This window comes from Leucopleurus acutus (genome assembly GCF_964270905.1).
Source record: "Leucopleurus acutus genome assembly, chromosome: 4".
NCBI classification, from domain to species: domain Eukaryota; kingdom Metazoa; phylum Chordata; class Mammalia; order Artiodactyla; family Delphinidae; genus Leucopleurus; species Leucopleurus acutus.
Window position 1 is genome coordinate 36360213 of NC_139146.1, and position 22776 is coordinate 36382988.

Below are 22776 nucleotides of genomic sequence, written 5' to 3' on the forward strand. Positions count from 1 at the left end.
ATGTTAAAAAACCCACAAAACTGGAAGTAGGTTGGATCAAGGGTCAGGAGCCTGGGAACCCACCTGCACTGGGTCACTTGCCAGCAGTGTGACAAGGGGCGACTCTCTTCCTCTCTGGGGCTTCACCCAACAGAGGAGGAAAATGATACCTGCTTCCTGAGGACATGCGACACAGGAGACGTGTGCGTGGATGGGCACAGTGGCTCCAGGTCTTCCTCTCCCCCAGAGCCATGCCCTTTGCCACATATCCTTGCACAGGGAGTGGGAAGCGCCTCCCCAACCCTTTAACTTCGGGTCAGTCATGTGACTTGCGTTGGTCAACAGAATGAGGTGGAAGTGAAATGGGCTAGTTTGGAGGCTAGACCCCTGTCATCGCTATGAGAACGTTCCCAGGCCAGCCCACTGGTCCTAGGAAGAGTAGAGACAGTTGTGTGCGTGGCCAAGTTGTGTTACTCATGCCTAGATCAGACAACCACCAGCTGACGCACAGACCCTGGGGATAAATCACTGTCATTTTCAGCAACAGGGTTTTGAGGTATCTTGTTGCACAGCATTACCATGGTCATAATTACGTGATACCACACCGGACAGAAGGGGCCCTAAAGGTGAAAGCTCTGGTGTAAAGGTGTCATATCCTCACAGCCTTCACGGGTTCATCCTGCAAATGCCTCTTGAGCACCTACTGCAGGAAGGCTCTGTGCCAGGGCTGCTGGGTGAACAAAGCTGACGTGGACCCTGACTTTAGAGAACGCACCCCCAGTGAGGGGGCAGACATCGCACAGGAACTCACGATATCCTATGGCAAGTGTGATGGCAGGGAGGCTGGGAGCCCTAGGGACAGACCAGGGAATCTAACTGATCTGAGGGGGAGTCGGAGAAGGGCTCCCCGAAGAAGTGACATGTAAGCTGAGATAAGATGAGAACAAGCCAAACTGAGGGGATGGAGGGAATGGTATTTCAGGCCGCAGAAGAGCACATGCAAAGGCACTGGGGCAGGAGGGACTGGGCCACCTTTGGGGAGCTGAGGGATGTCTGAGGTTGGCTGGAAGGCAGGGAGCAAGGGACATGCCTCCAAACAAGTGGTGAGTGGGCTGTGTCACATGAGCCTTGTGGGCTAGGTCAGGGGGCCTTATGGGCCAGGTTGGGTGGGTCTCATGGACCAGACTAGGTTGGCCTTTGGGCCAAGTCAGATGGGTCTCATGGGTCAGGCCACATGAGCACTTCATTGGCCAGGCTGGGTGGTCACCATGGCCAGGTTAAGGATGTTGGACTTTATCCTGAGAGCTATGCGTGGCATTCTGGGGTATTAAGTGGGTTCTTTCATATGGCCAATCTACAAAAGAAGGCAGCTAAGAATTCCTACATCAGAGAGGTTAAATGATATGGACCAGGCCGCATAGCTGGTACAGAGCTGAATCAGGCCCACAACCTGGCCTGTCTGATTCCTGGGTGACTCTTCTCTCCTTTGCAGTTTTGCAACTCTTTGCAGGGAGGTGAGCTGACTGTGAAAATTACTAAAAGGAGGGAGAGGTATAATCAGGTAGCATGTGGTACCCTGAGGGCACCGGCAAGTTTTACTTCTGTACATGAAGAAAACATAAATGAATTACTCTCCTAGTCTTGCTAAAATAAAACAAAAAGCCACGTTCCCGTAGCTTGCTACAGTAAAGTAGATGGAAGCATGCCAGTCTATCTTTCTCAGACTTGTCATACTTAGTGATGATTTATCACACTTTAACCTTGATAAAGGACCATGGAATTGACTCACCCTCTGTAGCACCTACGGAAATCCTCTTTCCAGTGACAGGAGCTGTATGGTGCCTACACTCGTCAATTTCCTTCTCAAGATCTACTTCCACTAGAACACTGCCCCCAAATCATTGTTTTGGTATTTCTCCCAAACCTAGTTTCTTCTACTCTTTGGAAACTTACTGTTTCCCACCTGTGATAGGCAAAATAATGGCTCCCCAAGATGTCCATGTTCTAATCCCTGAAACCTCTGAATGTGCCACACAGTCAGAGATTTTGTGGATGTGATGAAAGGACTAAGTGAAAAGCAAGGATCCTGAGATGAGATTATCCAGGGTTATCTAGGTGGGTCCCACATAATTATAAGGGTCCTTGTAAATGAAAGAGAGAGGCAGGCAGTCAGAGTGAAAGGAGATGTAGGATGGAAGCAGAGGCAGGAAGAGTATGGCTGTGGCCTGGAGATGGAGGAAGAGGCCACAAGCCAAGCAATGCAGGCACCTCTAGAAGCTGGAGAAGGCAAGGACATGAATTCTTCCCTGGAGCCTCCAGGAGGAACCAGCCCTGCCGATACCTTCATGTCAGCCCACTAAAACCCATTTTGGACTTCTGACCTCCAGAAACGTAAGGTAATAACTTTCGTTGTTTTTAAGTTGTTTTTAAGTTTAAGTTGTGGTAGTTTGTTCTATCAGCAATAACACACCATCTTCAGGATGCCAATGTTTCAGCTGATTGATATATTCACTGATGCATTGATTCACCCATTCATTTACTCATCAGTGTTGCCTGATTGCCTGTAATGTGTCATCCCCAGCTGGATTCTGCAGAACACACCGCAGCCCTCCCAGCAAGGACTCCACACCCCCGCCTTCCTCTTGTCCACCAAATCACTTCTCCCCACCTGAAGGTTACAGCCCTGGGCCTGTAACCCAGGCCCCCAGCTGTGTGACCTTGAACAAAATACTTTAACCTTTCAGTGCTGTGCAGTGAAGAACTGACCTTGCTGAAAGAGAGGCCTGGCCTTGGTCCACGGTTCTTGAGAAGTGACTTGTAAGTTCTTGGAATGTCCCGCCTGATAAGAGGGTCCCTATTTACCTGGGAACCTTGGGCAGCTTCAGACAATCTATGACAGTGATGCGATTTCGGGTGGGGCCCTTGGGCCATGTGGCATCAGCTCCACCTCTAGAGGGGCTGGGGCTTAAGGTCAGCCACGTTGGTGGTCAACCACATCTATGTGACTGAGCCCCAGTAAGAACTGTGGACACTAAGGCTTGGGTGAGCTTCCCTGGATGGCAACGCTCCGTGTGTAATGCCACACATTGTTCCCAGGAGAAGTGAGCACTGTCCACGACGCCACCAGGACAGGATACCTGGGAGCTCTGCATTTAGAACTTTAGACTCTGCCCATGTGCCTCTTCTCTTGGCTGACTTAAATCTGTATCCTTTTGCTGTAATAAACCATAACCGTGAGCAGAACAGCTTTCAGTATGAGTCCTTCTAGAGACATGAAGAACCTGAGGGTGGTCTTGGGGACCTCTGGACTTGCATTTGGTATCAGAAGCGAGGGTGGTCTACTCCCAAACACTTCATGAGTGCTTACCATTATTATTCCTGTCTTCTTTGAGGACAGAGCTTCACTTTTCCTCTTAGTTTCCTCAGCCCTAACTTCCCATGAGACTCTGAAGCTGAGACGGCTGACCTTGGCAGGGCTGTTATCACCCTACTCCCCCAGGAGCCCTTCAGGAGAAACAGTAGGGGGAGGACAGTCAGAAATGAACAAATAAACAAGCAGGTCTCCGGGGCACCCTGTGATGCAACCGTGGCAAACTCAGCTCTGCGCCTGTCGTTATCAGGAAGACTCTGGGCTCATTTCGGGAATCTCTCTACAAGGCACCGAGATGTGTAATTTAGTGGCATCCATCTCAGTCAACATGAGAATTCACTGTTTGTTTAGAGGACAAGAGACAGTGGGAGTTTAGAAAAATGCACTTTTCTCTACAGCCTGAGAACCGTTAGGTGGTGATCAAATTTATCTCACAGCCGCCGTGCCTACAATATCATGATCAGTGCCCAAAGAAAGGGGGGAATTATGTGCACACACACCTGCTTAGACGGTGAGTGATACTAACCAGGACCATGATAACAGATTTAAGTGTTCACTGTGGGGCTCACACTCTTCTATATGCTTAGCATGTGTGAACTTATCCAAACCTCTGAATAGCCATATGAAGACCCAGATAGTGACCATCCCCATTTTAAGAGGAGACCCAGATACTGACCATCAAAACGGACCCCAACCCCAGGCCTCCTCACCATCCTCACCCGCACCATCCTGGCCCAGGCCCCCAGCATCTCTTGCCTGGACCGCTGCGATGCCTCCCCAGGCCTCCCTGCTTCCACTTTTGCCCCCTACAGTCCATCCGCCATACAGAATCCAGAGGGATCCTTGGGAACATAAGGCAAGTCATTTCCCTACTCAAAACATGCCGGCAATTTCCCATCTCCCTCAGAAGTCAATGCAAACGTCTTCGGATGGACTGCAAGGCCCTACAAGACTCTGACCTTAGCCCGTACCTGTCTCCCCTTGCCCCAGAGCTGCCACACTGGCCTCCTTGCTGCTGCGGCTGCTGGAACCCCACATGTGTTGCTGCCTCTCCAGCTCCACAAAAATAAGCCCTTTATCTGTTTGGTTCACTGCTGAGGCCCCGGTGCTGAGACTGTGGGTTGCACAAAGCAGTGTTTGATAATATTCATTGAATGAATGAACCAACAGGCTCGCAAGCTTACAGCTGGTCGGCGAGGAAGCCACACTCTCCCCCAGGCCCCGGGTCCAGAGTCATGCTCACCACCCCTGGGCTCAAGGCTTCCTGCTCAACACGCTCAGTGACGGGGCAGAAGGGAAGGTGTTAACTGAGCACCTGCCACGTGAGGCCCTCAGCCCTGCCCTCCTGCGCCGCCATAATGGTCACCAGGCTCTCTGTCTCCATCTCGCAGATAAGGAAATGGGCTTGGAGCAGTTAAGGCTCTTGCCCAAGGTCGCCCACCCAGGAATGTTGGGCGCCCACCCGGGAATGTCCCCGCCAAGCATTCCAATCTTCCAGTTGGCTTCTTTCTACCACACCAGAGGATTTCAATCTCCACCTTTTGGAAACATCAGATAAAGCAGTTTCCAATACCCAAGGCAATGATTTCCACAATTAAGGGATGTAAAATAAACCAAAGTTATCTGGTACCAGAGGGCCTGGTGTGCAATGACGACGTGAATCATAGGAAAGAGCTCTGCACTGACTCTGGGAGAGAAGCTGGCACAGGCCTTGGGCCATTGCTTTCAGAAGGACCTGCACAGATGCACAGAACTGCTGGCCCCCCCTTCACCTTGCCGCTGACCCCTCCTCATGTAGGTCATTTCCAAGTGCCTGCTTCCAAGACAGAGACTCCAGCAGCGCCATCACCCCTCACGCACACCTGCTGGGCTCTCCTGATGCTAGAAACAAGGGCGTCTTTACTTCCTCGGCCCAAACTTCAGTGGGCTGGCAACGATAAGCCAAGTGTACAATATCCTAAGGACGTTGCTGGGGCGTGAGGCTGTGGTCACATCAGCATCATCAAATCTTTACTGAAAATGATGTATTCACTGCCACCCACTGAGGCTGGCACGGCGCTTCCACATGTAATTCCTCCCTGTAGCAGTGCTCAGTGTTTTATCCTTGCTTTGTGGAGGACGAAAGTGGCATTTAGTCGACCAAGACTTTAGATTCTAACTACAGCCCAAAGGAGGAAGTGTAAGCCTGCTGGACACACTGTCCCCTGCTGGACAAGAGCTCAGGTGGGCGCATCATCAATGGCATCTGCCCATGAGTCTTAAGTCCATTGGACTCTCACCCCATCCCCCCAAGGCAGCGGTCCTCAGACTCTGCTGTGCATCAGAGGAAACTGAGGTACAAGTTAGATAACCTGCTGCCGACCACACAGCTGGTCAATGGCTGGGCTGGGACTGGACCCCAGGCCATCTGAGTCCAGAGCCTGTCCTCACTGCGGGATTCACAGCCCACGCTCAGCAGCATGGGTCACGGCGAGGACATCAGCACTGAGGTTAGAGAGACTTACTTTAGATCCCATCTCTCTGCTTGTTGGCTGTAGGACTTGAGCAGGATGGTTGGGCCAGCACAGAGAGGTTATGTAACCAATTCAAGGTCACACAGCATGTTAGTATCCAGAAGGGGACTGGAATTCAGTGTGCTCACTCCCAGCCCAGGGATTTGAGTCCTGACTCCCCCCAGGCATGGTGGTGTTCCTTTCCCACCTGGGAGCCTGGGGCTTTGACAAGTTGAATCCCACCCTGCACTTTTCTCAAGAAAATCCTTCCTGGCTCCTTATCTGTGAAGGAAGGAAAATGCAGTTTCTGCCTCACAGGATTCTCATGAAGACAAAATGATCAAATACTCAGAAAGCACTTACAACAGTGGCTGGCTCTGAACAAGACTGGCTCCGGCATCAGTTTCCTGGGTAGCCAAGACTACAGAAGTCTATTCTCTCACAGCTATAGAGGCCAGAAATCAAGGTGTCAGCTACCTCTGGAGGTTCTGGAGGGACCCTTCCTGCCCCTTCTGGCTTCTGGAGGCCCCAGGTGTTCCTTGGCTTGTGGCCACATCACTCCAGTCTCTGCCTGTCTTCACACGGCCACCTACCTGTGTGTCTGTCTCCACAATGACTTTCTCATAAGGACACCAGTCATTAGATTTAGGGCCCATGCTAATCCAGAATGATCTCTTCTTAACTAATCGCATCTGCAAAGCCCCCCTATTTCCACATAAGTTCACATTCTGAGGTTCCTGGTGGACATGAAATTTGAGGTACACTATTATGGACTGAATTATGTCCCTCCAAAATTCATATGCTAAAGCCCTAACCCCCAATGTGACTATATCTGGAGATAGGGCCTTTAAGGAGATAACGAAGCTTAAGAAAGGTCACAGGGTGAGGTCCTAACCTGATAGGACTGGTGTCCTTGTAAGAGGAAGAGACACCCAAGCTCTCTCTCTGCCACGCGAGGACACAGTGAGAAGGCAGTCATCTCCAAGCCAGGAAGAGAGGCCTCACTAGAACCCAACCTACATGATACCTTGACCTTGGACTTCCAGCCTCCAGAGCAGTGAGAAAATAAATGTCTGTGTTTAAGGCACAGGCTGGGGTACTTTGCTACAGCAGCCTCTGAAAACTCAGAGACACCACTGAACCCCGCACAGTCGCCATCATGACGAGGGGCTGAACTCCCTGTCCTTCCTCCTGTCCTGTCTGGGCTGCCCCCTGACTCCTGGTCCACTTGGAGCTCACCTCCTGATTCAAAGCCCATCTCAGGCATCACCTCCAGCGGATGGCCGTCCTTGACCTCACCTTCACCCCTATGTCTCTCAACCCTCCTCTTTGCACCCGTCAGCAGGGATGTTGTAAGGGCAGCCAATCTGGACTGGGCATATCCCAGGTGCAAGTTGCTGTCCAAGGGCCTCACGTGCATTTGGTGTTCACACCACCACCATGAAGATGGGCATCACTGGCCCCATTTCACAGATGGGCAAACTGAGAACTAGAGAGGCCAAGTAATGTTCTGGAGGCCACACAGCGAGGAGGGAGGAGAGCCAGGACGCAGACACAAGCACTCTGGGTCCAGGTGAACCTTCTCCAGGGTGCTCCCCACCATGGTGGCACTTGTGAGCTTCCTTCTTGACCGGGGCCACATTCCACCTTCCCAGCAGCTCTGGGTCCTGCCCGGGGCAAGGAGCTCTGCCTGTCTCGGTCACTGCCATATCCCGGGAGCCCCTCTGGCTTTGGAGGGCTCGGGTGCTCTCTTCCTGTTATCTCAAAGCCAGCCGTCATTCCAGAGCTGCACGAGGTTGCCCAGAGAAAGAGGTGGCACCAGCACTGGAACTCAGGCCTCCGTTTCAAGCCCAACCCTCCTTCCTCATCACCGCTCTACACTCATGACGCCCACAAACGCTGGCCTCTTTTCATCCTGGGTGAGCTGACTTCCAAAGACCTTTGCCTCTAGGGACATTTGGAGGTGAGGGTCCCGAGCACCTCAGAAATGGAAAGGGCCTCAGATGTGACCTGGGCCAACCTCCCTCCCTGGTTTCTGCCAAAGAGGGTCTCGGGGTCCCCAGCCCAGGAGGACGTGAGGTTCTCACACATGCCCGGATCCTGAGGTTTTCCTGCCAGTCCCACCTGGAAACCACATACCTGGCAGAGCGCGGCCACGGCCTTGGTGGCTCTGACATCCTCCTCTTCCTCCAGGTCACTCCGACTCAGCCTTTGCCTCTCCAGGACCTCGTGAAAACCCTGTGAGTAAAACGGGAGCTGAATCTGGAAGGAAAATGCTGATGTTCTTCCCAGAAAAACCTCAACGGACCCCGCCTCTCAGGTTGGAAGGATGTTCACCCCAACTTATACACAAGGAAACTGAGGCACAGGGATGTATGTGACTTTCATGGCTTGTGAGTTGTGGCTGAGGCCGGGACCAGTGAATCCGACCTCCAGGAAAACCACAGACTGTGATTCTGTCTGTGTACCCAGCAGGAGAAGGTGCGACCAGCATCCCCGTCACCCTTCTCTCCTGGCCACTCAGACATCATTTTCTGATTTCAGTTGCTGGGGACCACCATCCAGGCCCTGGGAGGCCCACCCAGTGGAGCCCAAGGCCAAGCAGGGTCACTGGAGGTCAGCGCGGTCAGTGGCCAGCCAGACTCCGCTCTGACCAATGGACCTCAAGGAGCCCAGCAGAGTGACAGGGAGGCGTGCGCCAGGTGCCCCAGACACAGGCAGAAGGCACCGCAAGGCGAAACCACAGACGGTGGACTCCTCTTGGGGGGCAGCTGTAGGGGAAGAGGCCCCATGGGGGAAATGAGTAAGCTGAGTCTTGAAGGACAAGGAGGGGTCCCTGGAAGGAAGGTGGGGGGCCAACACAGTCCCAGCTCAAGGAGCTACAGCAACAGAGACCAGGCAGTTAGAACCCTCTGGCCTTGGTGGGGGCAGAGTGGGAGGGGAGCTGAGAGGGAGGGGCTGCACGTGGTACCAAAGGCCGTGCTCATTCATCAGTTCCTTGTTCATTCAATCACTTTTTTGTTGTTTGTTCATTCATTCAATTATTTGTTCTTTTGTATCCATCATCCATCCATCCATCCATTCGTTCACGTGTTCATTCATTCTTTCCTTCATTCATTTGTTTGACTTTTCTTTCATTTGTTGGGTCTTCATTCATTTCTTTGTTCATTCAATTATGTGTTCCTTTGTTCTTCCATCCATCATTCATTGATTCATTTGTCCATTCAGTTATTCCCTCATTCCTTCATGCACGCATGCATGCGTGCGCTCAACCCTTCCCTCCTTGGTCCCATGTTTCCTGAGCACCAGGTCCCGGCTGTGCTGAAGTCCCGGGTTGCAGAGCTGACGCTGCCACCGTCTCCACACTCAGGACTTGCACTGAGCAATGTGATGTCAGAGAGAAGGGCCTAGAAATCTCAGAGTAACAAACTGCTGTACAATCCTATCTTTTCACTCTCATTTCAAATGGATCTTCTTAAAGACAGAAACAGCCCCCCACCCCACGGTATGACAAACCCCAGAAACCCCAGGCGTGGGCCCTGGGAGGAGGCTCTGTGGGTGGGGAAGGGCACTGGACCAGGGAACCAGGGACGTGAAGACCTCTCCTCTGTTCTGGCCGCTGGCTTCTCACTCGGGTATAGCCGCCGCCACCATGCCGGCCCCCAAGGAGGGCACGTGTCTGGGCTCTGGCCTGAGCCTGGACCCAGCTACAGTCCTGCCATCCCCTCAGCAGAGCTGAGACAAGCAAATGCTAGCGAAGAGAGAAGGACCCAGAGACACAGTCAGGCCATGGCTGCCCCTTACTGGTCTGGCTGAATCTTAACAACCCGGCAAGGCGGTGCTATGATGCCCATTGCACAGATGAGGAAGCCAGAGGGTTAGCAAGGTCGCTCAGACACAGCGGCAGAGTCAGCATCTAAACCCAGGTCCTGCTGCCTCAGCACCCAAATGCTTACCGACCCTGGGGGACGCCACTGACGAGCAGCCCTGCCTATCCGCCCCCCTCCACCAGCAGGGAAACTCGGAGGCAGAGTCCTGCTCTCTCCCTGCGAACCGCAAGCCCTGGTCCGTCCAGCCTGTGCTGGCGCCAATGCTTACCAACCCTGGGGGACGCCACTGACGAGCAGCCCTGCCTATCCGCCCCCCTCCACCAGCAGGGAAACTCGGAGGCAGAGTCCTGCTCTCTCCCTGCGAACCGCAAGCCCTGGTCCGTCCAGCCTGTGCTGGCGCCAGCTCCCTTGCTACCCCTCAAGCAGGGTGGCGCCTTGCTTCCTGCCCTCCAGCCGGTCTCCTTGTCTTTCCCAGTCAAGACCACGAGCGCTGGCTACCTTGGCCACCTCGCTGGTCCTGCCTGCTCAGCCCCCCATGCAGGGTCCTCCCCTGACTTGCCACCTGACCCAGCGAGGGGGGCCATCCCTGTGTGGCAGCCTGCCTTACGTCCAGGACACGCCTGTCCCCTCTGGGGACATCGCACGCTGGTCTGCATCGCAGGTTGGGCCCTCGCCCTGCGCCATCTGTGTGAAGCCCTCTCCACGGCCCCTCCCACCGTCTTTCCATCATCCCTGTGAGGGCGGTGCTGCTCGAGCCACTGGCTTACAGACCAGGAAGCTAGGGATGCAGAGCCCAAGGGAGCTGGCTAAGGTCACTGGGCTGACAGGTGGGAGGCAAGGAGAGACCTCCCGTGTGGCAAATGCCAAGGCCTCTGGCTTCCCAAGCGCAGTAGCGGGGGGCCGAGCCCCCTCCTGCCACCCTGATCAACCCGCGTGGCTCCCTGGGACGGCTGTGCCCGCGGACGTGGGAGCGAGTCAGGAGCAGGTCACCTGGAGGAACTCCTCGGGGTCGGCGGTCTGCGGCGCCGTGGCCAGGAAGCTCCTCTGTTCCTTCTGCTGGGCCAGCGTGAGCCTTGCCATCCCCTCCGCCTGGTGAACCAGTGACGCTTTGACCAGGTCTCTGCCTCGCTGGACAAACTCTGAAATTGAAATAAAACAAGGTTGCTCCCCCGGTGAAACCTCCACTGGCTGCTTCTGCCAGCACGTGGAGGGTCAGAAACTCTGGGGCAAGTCCCCTTTTTATTCTGGTTTTATCATTCAGGGCCCTCTCCCTGGGGTCCAGGACTCAGAGCAACATAAGAGGTTTCATGTAATTGCTGTGCAGGGCGGCTGGCCAACCTGACCAAGAAGTAAACAAAGGGGTATTTTCCTGGAGAAAAGAGTGTCAGGGAGAGGTAGGTGGCAGAGGGAGGGACAGGTGACACAGGGTACAGAGAGCCTGAGTCTTCGGGAAGATAGTGACACGTCAGACTGGAGTCGAGATTCAAAAACTGCCAGGGTGAGTTATTAGATCAGCAGAAGAGAAGCAGGGTGAACCCAAGGGCAAGGCCCCCTGTGGCAGGGGAAGGCGAACTTGGGGAAAGAGGGGCGGGGCCTAAAACCACCCTTCAGCCCACCTGCGTCTTTCGGCCCCAGCAGTGTGCCAAGCACAGGGCCAGGAACTGGGGTCTACCAGTGAGCAGGACCCAGCCCAGCTCTCAAGATGTTCATGGACTGCAGGAGAAGAAATTATGCTGCATGAGGGCCGGGGCGGTGGCAGGGCGGGGGGGTGGGAGGAAGAGGGGGCACACGCAGTGTGGGACCCCAGAGAAGGCTCCTGGGAGTAGAGCCAAGGACGAGGTTGGTCAGATTCTGTCCACTTGGGTTTTGGGGGAGAGCAAGAAGCAGCTGGAGCAAGTGAGGGCCTGGCGACGGGAGGCCTGTCGTCCTCGGAAGCGTCGGTTTCAGCATCTCACACCAGCCTCACCGCCGCGCGCGCGCGCGCGCGCGCACACACGTCATACCTCCTTCTGCACTTGCCCTAAGGCAGGCACACTTCCTTAGTTTTGACCTGAGAATCTGTTTAGCCTCTAGCACCAAAGAAAAGAGTGTGGCCAGGAGAGACCGGAGTCCTCCCTCTGTCTAGGGTCCTCCCTCCACCCCTGACTGTCTCCTTGTCTCCCCCGTCTTGTCCAAGTTCAACAGAGCCCCACCTAGGGGGCTGCTTCACCATCCCATCCCAGCCACTCGCTTCCCACTGATAAAGCCCAGACCACTGTGTGTGGTGACCCCCCAAGGCCAGATGCATTCAGATTCTACATGGTCCAAAGTTCCAGCCAACAGAAAGTTTTCCACGTGGTCACCTCCTGCAGGTGAAACACCTGGGTTTCCTCTTGCGGGTCCCACTAGCGGTGTGACCTGGACTAATTCCCAGATGCCCTTGATGTCTTGAGCCCTGATCTGCCCATCTCCCAGGGTCGGCCCGAGAGCAGCAGCACGTGTGGGAAACAGCCACGCTGGGTTCCCTCTCCTGCCCCACGTGACTGACCCCTGTCCACGCTCACCCACCTGCCGCTGAGCCGGGCCCCGGGCCACATGCAGGGCTTCCGGGCGTTCCCGCCTCCTTCGCCCTCTGCATGTTCCAGGTGCTTCTCTGGCAGCCTGAATCACTGATGGCGATGTGCAACAGGCAATCCCGGACCCGAGCAGGTGACCTGGGATGGCAGCCTGTGCTAGCCTCACGGGAGCTGCTCCCGACGCCTGCAGGTACCGCCACCAGCCCTGGCCCACACAGCCTGCAGCACACACGGGGTGCCGGGCGCCCAGGCCTGGCCCACTCGCTCACCCCTGCCGAAGCGCTCTGCCTCCTCCCAGAAGGCCTTGTGCTGCTGGGTCAGCAACTCCTCCCTCTGCCGCCCCGACAGCTTCCCCTCGACGGTCAGCAGCTCCAGGCTGTGGGAGATGGCGGCCAGGCGGCATCTGGTCTCCTCCCGGATCTGCAGCTTCAGGAACTCGATTGTTTTGGCCACGTGTGCCCGCCCCATTGTCCTCTCCAGGGTGTCCTAAGAAGAGAAACACAGGCGACAAGGGGCTGGAACGCCCTGGGTCAGTCCTTGGCCATGAGGGTCTGTAAACAGTCACGGGCTTGGTCCTGGGGCCCCACCTCCCTAGGAGCAGAGCACAGGCCAAACCGCTCTCACGAGCTTCGTGTGTGTGTGCCTCAGATGGGGACAAAATGGTCCCGCACGGGGACGTGGTGAGGCTGACGCCGCATAACACAAGGAAAGCGCTGGGTACTCGGTGAGTGGGCCACGCTTCCGGGGAGAAATTTAATAAATGCACACGACCAAAGAGGGAAGTCCCCCTTTCCCATCGTCATCCCCCCCTAGTCGACGGGGCCTCGGGCCTCCACAGCCCTGGAGGAGAGACATTAGAGAAACAATAAAGGTCGCGGGACCTTTGGCTTTCGAGCCTCCGGGAACCTGAGTGCTGGGGATTAAAGAGATTTGCCGGGTAAGCCTGACCTGGAGGGGGGCCCCAGCCGTCAGGCTTTAGAACAGGCCTGCCTGCCCTGCCACGCTGTCCTTCACTTAGGACACGGCTCTCGGACAGGACGCCTCCCCCGTGGAGGACATGTCCACCAGAGGCAGGGGCGGACCCTGCAGGTCTGCGTCTCCTGTCCTCGCGTCTCAGAGAGCAGCCGCTCCAGGAACCTTGTAGAAGGAGAGCACGTGCACCACGTTAAAGCTGCACGCCCTGCGCCTCCGAAGGACACCTTTCCCACCTAGGGGTGGGCCCCCCGGACCCCCGGCACGGCGGCCTGAGTTCGCCTCCGCCCTTCTTCCCCACCACGCCGGCACCCTTGCCTCCTTCACACCCCTCCGCTCCGTCTCCTTCCAGCTGGCCCAGAGCCACAGCCAGCTCAGGCCCAGGTCACTTCCGCCCTGGGCTACTGCCCAGGGCCGTCCCTGCTCTGCCAGCCTCCCACCTGCCCGCTCCGCTCCACCCCGCCCCGCCCCGCACGGCAGGCAGGGGGCCTTTCTGAGGTGCAAACGTGGCTCTGCCATCCTGGGGCCCAAACCCTGCAGTTACTGCCTTCAAACCAAGTCTAAACTCCCGGGCACGATGCACGAGGCCCTTCAGGACCAAGCCTGGCTGAGTCTCCAGCCTCGTCCCACACACCTCCTTGCTCCTGGCTGCCCAGCACACCCGGCCTTTGCACACACGGGCCTCCACCTGGAACACCCTCCCGGCCTCCTCTCACTCCCCTGCCTGGCCAGGTCCTGCTCGTCCTTACGCGCTGTGTGGCACCTTCCCTGACCCCCTCCACCTCCACGGCCCCCTCCTCCTGTCTCTGCTGCTCCTGTGCCTCTGTCTAAGCATAGGGACAGTCCCAGGCTGGACTGAGAGCCCTTGAGACAGCGGCCATACCTGCAACACCCGGTAACCAGCCCTGGGGCTCACTGTTTGCTGAACTGCATTGGTCTGTGTTTGAGCAACGTGTAAACAGGGCAAGGACAATGATCCCCCAGTTATGGACAAGAGCACTGAGGTTTATTCTGGAACGCCACCCAAATAGCCCAGGGACAGCGGCTCTGAACCTTCCTCTCCGCCAACTATATGAGCCCGACGGCCGTCAGCGGGCCCATGACCGCTAGAGGGCGCAAGAGGATAAGCGCTCGGTGCAGGTGTGGACGGCAAGGGATCCAGCGAGGCTCAGGGCGTGGGGGACAGCGCCCAGTGCCCAGAGCAGCCACCTCTAAGGCATCACGGTCAGGCCACCCGGCTGGAGAGTGACAGCTCAGCCTCTGGATTTATATTCAAGGAAAGATGGGAGTAGAGTCGAGAGGCGAGCATGAGCAGAGGGGCATCAGGTGGAAGGTGGGAGGAGTAAAGGGACTTGCGTGGGAGGCGAGGGGGCCACTGCTGGCTCTGAGAGCTGTAGCCAGTCCTCAGACGTGCCCGGGCTCAAACTTGGCTCCAGACCTGCATGACCTTGGGCACAGTGTCCTCACCTACGCCTGACTTACAGAGTGGATGTGAGCATTAAATAAGTTAAAATAGGTAATGCACTTAAAATAGCAACCAGAAGACAGTAGGTGCTCATGAATGCAAGCTGTCGTCATAATTATGTACAGCAGGTCCCCACATCCCTCCTACCATCCTCTTTCTCTCGAGCATCCCTAGAAGCTGATTCTGATGACCTCTGGGGCCCTTCCCAGGGCTCTTCCAGTTCTGATATTCAGCAACTCCACGCGACACATTCCGACTGCCCAGGCCAGAGTTCTCAGATGTCTGCAGCCTGAGAATTTGAATTCTTCTGGAGTTTATCAACAACATACTCTGACATACAGGCAGAGCCAACCCGTCCCTCTCTGTACAAACACAGACTGTAGCTCTTTCCACACATCATTACGATGACTTGTTCACGTCTCTTTTGTTTGCTGACACTTGGCCTGCCATTGTCTAATCCGTATCACATACTGAGCACTTCCCCTGGGCCAGGCTCTGTTCTAAAGGTCCTACATGTTGTCCACTTTCTAACACTCTCAGAGCTGATGCTATTCAGATTCCCATTTTACAGATGATGAAACTGAGTCACAGAGGTTAAGTAACCTGTTCAACGTCATACAGCTAATAAAAGGCAACTGTGGGATGAGCTCAGGTTTCTAGCTCCAGTCTGCAACACTGTTCTTGTAACAGGATGTGGCACACAGCAGGTGCTCATGAAATGCTGACAGAAGGAAAGGCCTACAGATAACCTGGAGAAAATTATTTCCCTTCTTCCTTTGTGGAAGTGACCGGCTAACACTCGGGCCAGAGTCAGCTAAGGATACGTTTTTCTTCTGCATCAATATCCTGCTGATGGAATAATAATTAAATACAAAGAAAAAAAGAATAAAAGGAAAAAGATCTTTCTCTTTGATAAGCATTCATATCGGCAGCCTTATCAAATCAAAATCCAATTCAAAGGGCTTGGACGGCAAACCAGGAAGCCTGGGGCACAGGCTGAGCGATATCATTAGGCAACATGGGAGTCCTAGGTGAGTCGCTTAGCTGGCTCCTCCGCTCTTTGGGAATGAAATATCGGTGTGTCTTTCAGCAGTGCGGAGGAGGGAAAGGAAACTATACGTGTACGTGACAAGCAAAAGCAAAGAAAGTTCTCAAACAGCTGTGTGCACCTGGGAATTTGTTAAAAATGCAGATCCTGACTCGGGAGGGGGGACGAGATTCTGCATTTCTAACCAGCTCTCAGGTGACGCTGATGCTACCGGTCTGCGGACCACACTTTGAGAAGCAGAGCAGTTTGTGCAGAAGCAGCAGGGACCGCTCCACTCAGCAGCGCCTTCTCCTCACGTCTGAGGAGCTGAGTCTCTGAGCTGAGGGCAGGGCGGCTGCTGCAGGTTTCTGAGTCAGGAGTGCCCTGGGTAGGTGCACAGGTCTGAAATGTAATTCATGAATTCTCAAGGTCAGAGGACGGGGAGATGGGTGGGTAGGTGCCCTGGCCTTTGCACACAGCAGGGCTAGACCGAAACCTCCACAACAAAACCCGACAGTGACCGAGCATTTCCCCAGGCCCTGCCTTCAGCAACTCCTGGGACCACCTTTTTTAAGTACAGTAACTGAAGCTCAGATGGGTTAAGTAACCTCTTTGAGATCACACAGCTTCAAGTGGCTAAGCTTAGATTCAAAGTCAGATTTGGATTTGTGGATTTCTCTGCGCCAGTGGTTTGCATTCCCAGCTATACATCAGAATTGTTTGGGGAGTCTTCAAAACAGCAATGCCAGGTCCTCCACTTCAGACCAATCAGATTGGATCTCTGTGTAAGAGGCCCAGGACATGGGCATTATTTTAAGCCCCCTAGGTGGTACATGGGGCCGTCCAGGAGAGCTAACCGAAGCTCCGTCCACACCAGTGAGCATCGACTATGACTACTCACTGTGGTCACCTGGAACCTTAAAAAATCCAGACTGGGCTTCCCTGGTGGCGCAGTGGTTGAGAGTCCGCCTGCCGATGCAGGAGACAAGTGTTCGTGCCCCGGTCCAGGAAGATCCCACATGCCTTGGAGCGGCTGGGCCGGTGAGCCATGGCCGCTAGGCCTGCGTGTCCGGAGCCTGTGCTCCGCAACGGGAGAGGCCACAACAGTGAGAGGCCCACGTACCGCAAAAAAAAAAAAAAAAAAAAAAAATCCAGGCTAAGAATCTTTGGGGTGGGGACCCATCTTGGACCCAAGCATCAGTACTATTTAAACCTCCTCAGATAACTTCAACGTGCAGCCAGGATTGAGAACCACCAGTGCCCTATGCTGTAGTGACGTGGGGCGGGCCAGTCTCTCCACTAAAGGAATGGTTAGATGGATGGACGGACAGATAAATGACTGATGGATAGATGGAGGGATGGATGGACACACTGCTTTTCTCTGGACTCTATATCCCTTTCTACAATCTGCAGGATTTGAACTTAATGACCCCTACGGTGCTCCAAGCTTCCGGATTCCACGTCTCTAGTTTGATTATCACGTTCCCTCCCTGCCCCCTCCAGCGTTACCAGAGCCTGCAAATCCTGAGAATCACGCAATAGCCCTTCAGCTGCAATCATTCTTTCTGTCAGAGTCATCATGAGCTGTCGCGCTTTGGAGCTGGAACACTTAAATTGGTCCACCAGAAAGTGCTGGATGTTTTCCATCTGTTTCCAGAAAGCTTCCATCTGTGAAATGAGAATGAGATGCAAGAGGTGGGGGGAGAAAACTTATTTAAGAAAGCTTTAAAGCTGTCCGGCTCAGGCTTGGGCATTACTATTCACCCCTTATCACAAACTGAGATTAGAAACAATTCTACAAGTTGGAGAAAGTTATCTTGGCAACGATCACATTCTCCATTCTCTTTGTAGGTGCCAGTCAGTTTGGAGGTGGCTTTTCAGCAAACACCAACGGGCTGCTGATAAGAAAGGCAAGCACCATGAATCTCTCAAACAGCTGAAAGACTGCCAGGCAGTGGGGTAGGGAGTGGGGCGGGTGCATGAAATTCGACAATGCGCTCCTGGAAGCTTCCAGATCTTTAAAGGGGATTAAACGCATCCTGGAAATAAAAGCACGAATGGCCATTTAATTATTGATTATTGTCCTAAAAGTATAAAAGAACAATATGACAGAGATGACGACGACCATAAAAACATTTTGCCTTCAAATCTTTTTCCTTTCTCCACCATCTTATCAGGAGCAGAGTAGGGAATCGCCAAGTGCTTTAGAATGTTGGGGGCTAAATTTTTGTCACTGCAGCCTTCCAGACTCTAAGAACGATGCCCATAGTCATAGCAACTATCCTTTACGGCCTGCAGGTTACAAGCCAGGCTCCGTCCTTCACGCATTTTATTTCTAGATAAAATATGTATCGGAGGTACAGGGAACAGGCTCAGGAAGTTAGGTCACTCGTCAAGGGTCACAGAGGCAACAGGAAGCAGAGGCATATTTGATGCAGGTCCCTTCAAGTCCCACAGCTGTGATTTCCTCCATCTTGGTTCCACCTCTCAGATGCTGAGAAGGATGTTGCTTGCTGGGCAGGGTCAGGAGAAAACCCACACCTGCACGAACCAGCACCTCTTCGTAAGTTTGCTGTCCTGTCTCAAGGGCCTCGTGGCAGCTCAGCAAACCCTTTATCTTCCCTGGCCACCTCCTCCCTCACATTCACACCCTGCTCTAGCCCCCTCTCGCCCCATCAGACGACTTCCTTTCCAACTATCAGAGAATGTGGACTATCATCTGTGAATTCCTGCACACCCGGAACCAGAGCTCTACATCCAAGCAGCTTCGCCTCTTCTCTTCCCATCGCAGAGAACGAGGATGCCCACTCCGCTCTTCTGAAAAACTCGTGATGCCCCTGGCATCCACGACCTGACTTTCTCCTGCTTCTTCAAGGTCCATACTCTGCTTCTTGTCTTGATTCTCCTTGACTCCGGCTCCTTCAGTGCTGCCAAGATCCAAGATCTGGCATGAGGCTCCTTTCTTTACCCCTTCCACACACACCCCTGGACCAGAAGCATCTCAGTTAGTGAAGGACACCAATACTTCAGAGACTCTTATGAGAATGATCAATCCTCTGCCTGAAATGTGCAGACACGGACAAGATATTCCACGGCTTTGGGGAGTCCATGCACCACCAGAATCCGGGCTGAGTGCCCTCCCTTAGCCATCTCATCCCGAGAATATCCTCGCTCTCTGTGTGATCCTACCTGAGCTTAGTGGGGACTCTCCACCCCGAGGCATCTCCAACTCAGGTTGTCAAGCCACACTCACCATCTTCCCTCCCAACTTGTTCTCCTTCTGGGATCCTTATTTCTGTAGACCTGATCCTCTATACCCTCCTCTTCCCACCACCTCCTTAGACACCACCCTATGAGCTCTCCCACTTTTCCTTACCTCTCCATCCCTACTGCAATTGCCTTCATGAAATTCCTACTGGATTAGCCCCAAAGTCCCTAACCACCCTCCACACAGCAGCCTGGGCAGTCCTTCTAAAACACGGCCAAGCCACCCTCTGCTGCTTCAGTGACTCCCATCTCCTTGGCATGAGACGAAAACCCTCAGGGAAGACCTCTGGCTTTATCCTGCTCAGCCTGCTTCCTAGCCCTGGCTCCCTTCTCTGCCCACCCACTGGACAGCATCCATCCACACTTCTCTCCAAAAGCTTCTCGATGACCCTTTCTTCTACAAAGACCTTCGCAACCCTGGGGTAAAATGAATCGTTCTCCCCACTGTACCTCAGTCTTCCCATACTTCTATCTATCATGGCACTTGTAAGCCACAAAGTCCTCATCCGTTCACCTGTCAGTCCCCCCCACCAGACAGGCCTGGGCATCTCCCTGGCAGGGCCAGGTTTAAGTTCATTTTGAATTCCCAGAGTCCAACACAACACCTGCGTGCCAGGAAAATATTTGTTTAATTTATAACATGTGAACAGCAGGTAGTAGAACCTCAAAGCAAAAAAGAGAGTTTGAGGGAAGCCATCCTCTCTAGAATTTAAAACATGCTTTTATGAGTGATGCCTGGAGTTTGAGAAGTTAGCAGCTGGCATCTGCTCTAAGCCACAGGGCGGTAAGGACACATAGGGTTAGAGTGATCTTTGCTTTGAATGATAAAAAGATCGATGTAAAATTTAAACAAGGAGAATTCATTAAGAGGAAAAAAAGACTCCCTCAGTAAATCTTGGCCCCTTAATTATACCTTCTCTATCACTAACTTCAGAAACTGGATGCCTGGCTCCAGAGCAGAACGCAACAGGGAATTCTAGTATTAAACATGCTTCTAGGTACCATCTCTAATCTCGCCAAATGAACTGTCCCAGAAACCACGCTTTTTATATGGGAAGGAAAATCCACCACATACATTAGCTATTAGATGCTCAGAATATTCTCTCTCTTTCTTTTCTACATCTGCCAGGGTGATGTATTCAGAGTCACCAGCACCCAACATCTCCGTGTTTGACAGTCTGACCTGAAGTCTCTTTTCTAATTCCTCCAAATCCTGGAGAAAAAAAGCAAAAGGTAAATACAGAAAAAACCTAATGTATCTTAAATTCTAGAGAAGAAATGCTTTTATTTTCACCCCATTATCATAAAATATTTCTTAACCATAATTAAATGCTTTGGGTGCTGTCCTACTGAAGGACTGATGATAAAAATCATCAAAGGGGCTCGGGAATAATGGATTACGTATTTTCTTCTATAGTTTTTCCCTCATCCCCCCAAAAGAGGCCATATTTTAAAAACAATGAAATAGTATCTTCCTACCTTTGTGATGTCCGGGAACATGTCATGACATCTGGGGTGTGGGATGGAATGTCTCCTCCCCACTCCTCTGGTTTCCATGGGGAAGGATTACTTAGTACACCCCAGGGAGGAAGTGATATGTATTTGACTGGCGGTTCCAAAGCAGGAAGTGAGCACAGCCCCTAGCTTGCCCAACCTCTTCCTCTTTGGGATGGACCATTCAGGGGAGGCCACTGCTCTGGTGTGGCCTCAGCCCAGAGTGAGCTGGGCAGCAAAGGTCCATCTTCTGTGTGGGGAGGCCTGAGGTGGCCCAGCTTTGCCAGTAAGCAATTTAGCTAATCCTGGGATTCAGTGTTAGGAAGCAAGCCATGATCACTGTGCACCTAAGCTATGTCTTCCAAGCTGGCCCCTTTCAGTGATGAAGCTGACACTTCTCTGTCTCCCCAACGCTTTCTCTTAATTAACTCAGAACTTAGAAGGAAAAGGGGAACCCTATGTATGGAGTCCTTCAAACCCCAACCTGGAGTGTGGAGGGTTTGTTTTCTGTTCTGTTCTGTTTTCTGGGCTGTTCTGCTTTCTCTAGACCTATGTTCACTGACATGTAATCAATGCTGGTGTGGGTCCAAATCCATTACTGATTATCCAAGCAGAAGCCATATGTGACTTCTAATTCTCACAGCGTCTCTACAAGAGAGAAATGAGGGTTCTTTTCCAGATGAGGAATCTTATCTATGGGACGTTGAGATATTTCGTCCAAAGTAGGAAGTGGTGTGCTAGGCGAGGCCCCTTAGGCTCACTGACTCCAGAGCCCCACTCTTCTAACTGCATGCACTATGCTGCTTCTCTCCAAAGCAGCTGCTATTTCTGGGCACTTCTCATCTTCATCTAGAAGTTCTGAGGCTGTTGTCAATATTATAGGAAAGTATGCATTTAAAGCCCTTGGTCAGACTACCTCCACTGAACAGTAGCCACTGACATAATTAAGATGCTCTGAAAGCGGTAGAGGTGGGATTTGATCCCAGGCCTGCAGATACCAAAGCTCTTATTCTTTCCATATGACATTCATTACTAGTACAATTACAAGTATCGCCACCATTATCATTCTTTTTGTCATTGGAGAGTCATTTAAACTCGTTGAGCCTCAACTTCCTCAGCTATAAACAAAAAGAATGATGGTCACTCACAGGGCTGTTGTGAAGATTAAATAATGTGTGTAAAGCACTCTGTGCATCGCCTGATGAGGAGGATCACAGTAGTGGTGGTACTGAGGATGATGACAATGATGTTAACAAAAATGAAGACGTACTGCCTTCTCCCTGGGATGGAGTGATGAATCCTCCCCCTTGGAAACCAGAAGAGTGAGGAAGAAACACTCCCTCCTCCCAATCCCCCAAATCTCATGGTTGCAGTGATAAGGATGGTAATGATGACTATGATGAAGATAAGGGTGGTGATGGAAGGAATGAGGATTATGACAACGATATGATAATGAAGATGAAAGTCGTGATGGCAGAAGTGAGGATGATGAGGATGATGGTGGAGGTGGTGATGGTCACGGTAACGAGGATGAGAATAACGATGCAGATGAGGATGATGGTGGCAATGGGAGGAGTAAGAATGATGGCAACAATGATGGTGGCGATGATGAAATGTTGGTAGTGGTGGTGGTAATGAGGAGGATGGTGATGGTGGTGGTGATGAGGATGATGAGAATGATGATGAAGATAATGATAACAGTGGTGATGGTCATAATAAGAATGATTACGACAATGATGAAAATAATAAAGATGGTGGTGGCCATGGCGATGATGATGATAATGATAGTGGTGGTGGTGACTGTGTTGGTAATAAAACAATAATAATGACAATGATATTGATGATGATGATGAAGATGATTGTGGTGGTGTTGGTGGAAATGGGAATAATGGCAGCGATCATATAATCAGGGTCTGGTTGTTACTTTGCTAGGTGCTTCATACAAATTTTCTTCTTTCTGTAATCCCACAGGATGGGAATTAGAATCCCATTGCACAAAGGAACAACCTAGGATTCTGAGTGTTTGTGAAAGACGGGACCAGGATATCGATCTCCACCACTCTGACTCCAGGGTAGCCCTGACTCATTTTGCTGCACATAAAACAATATAAACCTTGTATAAAAGACTGAAATGAGAAGAATGCAAAGTAGTAGGAAGAGTTATAACCAATAAGCAAATTATATATTTTAAAATACCCCACATTTGTACAGAAAATAGAATCAATAGTGGTTCTCTTTGAGTAGTGGGTATGACCAACATTCTTTTTTTTTCTACTTCTAATATTTTTCCACATTTTAATAATACGCACTGTTAGTTTTATGTTT

At 52.5% G+C, this 22776-nt stretch overlaps 1 protein-coding gene across 3 annotated transcripts in view; it reads right to left on the minus strand.

The window, feature by feature from the left end:
- The window catches only part of EVC (EvC ciliary complex subunit 1), an 82501-nt gene that overhangs the window by 32108 nt on the left and 27617 nt on the right, over positions 1-22776 (minus strand). For all 3 annotated transcript variants that reach the window (XM_082837980.1, XM_082837979.1, XM_082837978.1), the window contains exons 7-11: positions 20033-20170; positions 17200-17358; positions 12496-12712; positions 10662-10810; positions 7981-8079 (exon numbers count right to left, since the gene is read on the minus strand). In XM_082837980.1, coding sequence (XP_082694106.1) covers positions 7981-8079; positions 10662-10810; positions 12496-12712; positions 17200-17358; positions 20033-20170 — 762 coding nt within the window. The remainder of the gene's footprint in view (positions 1-7980; positions 8080-10661; positions 10811-12495; positions 12713-17199; positions 17359-20032; positions 20171-22776) is intronic.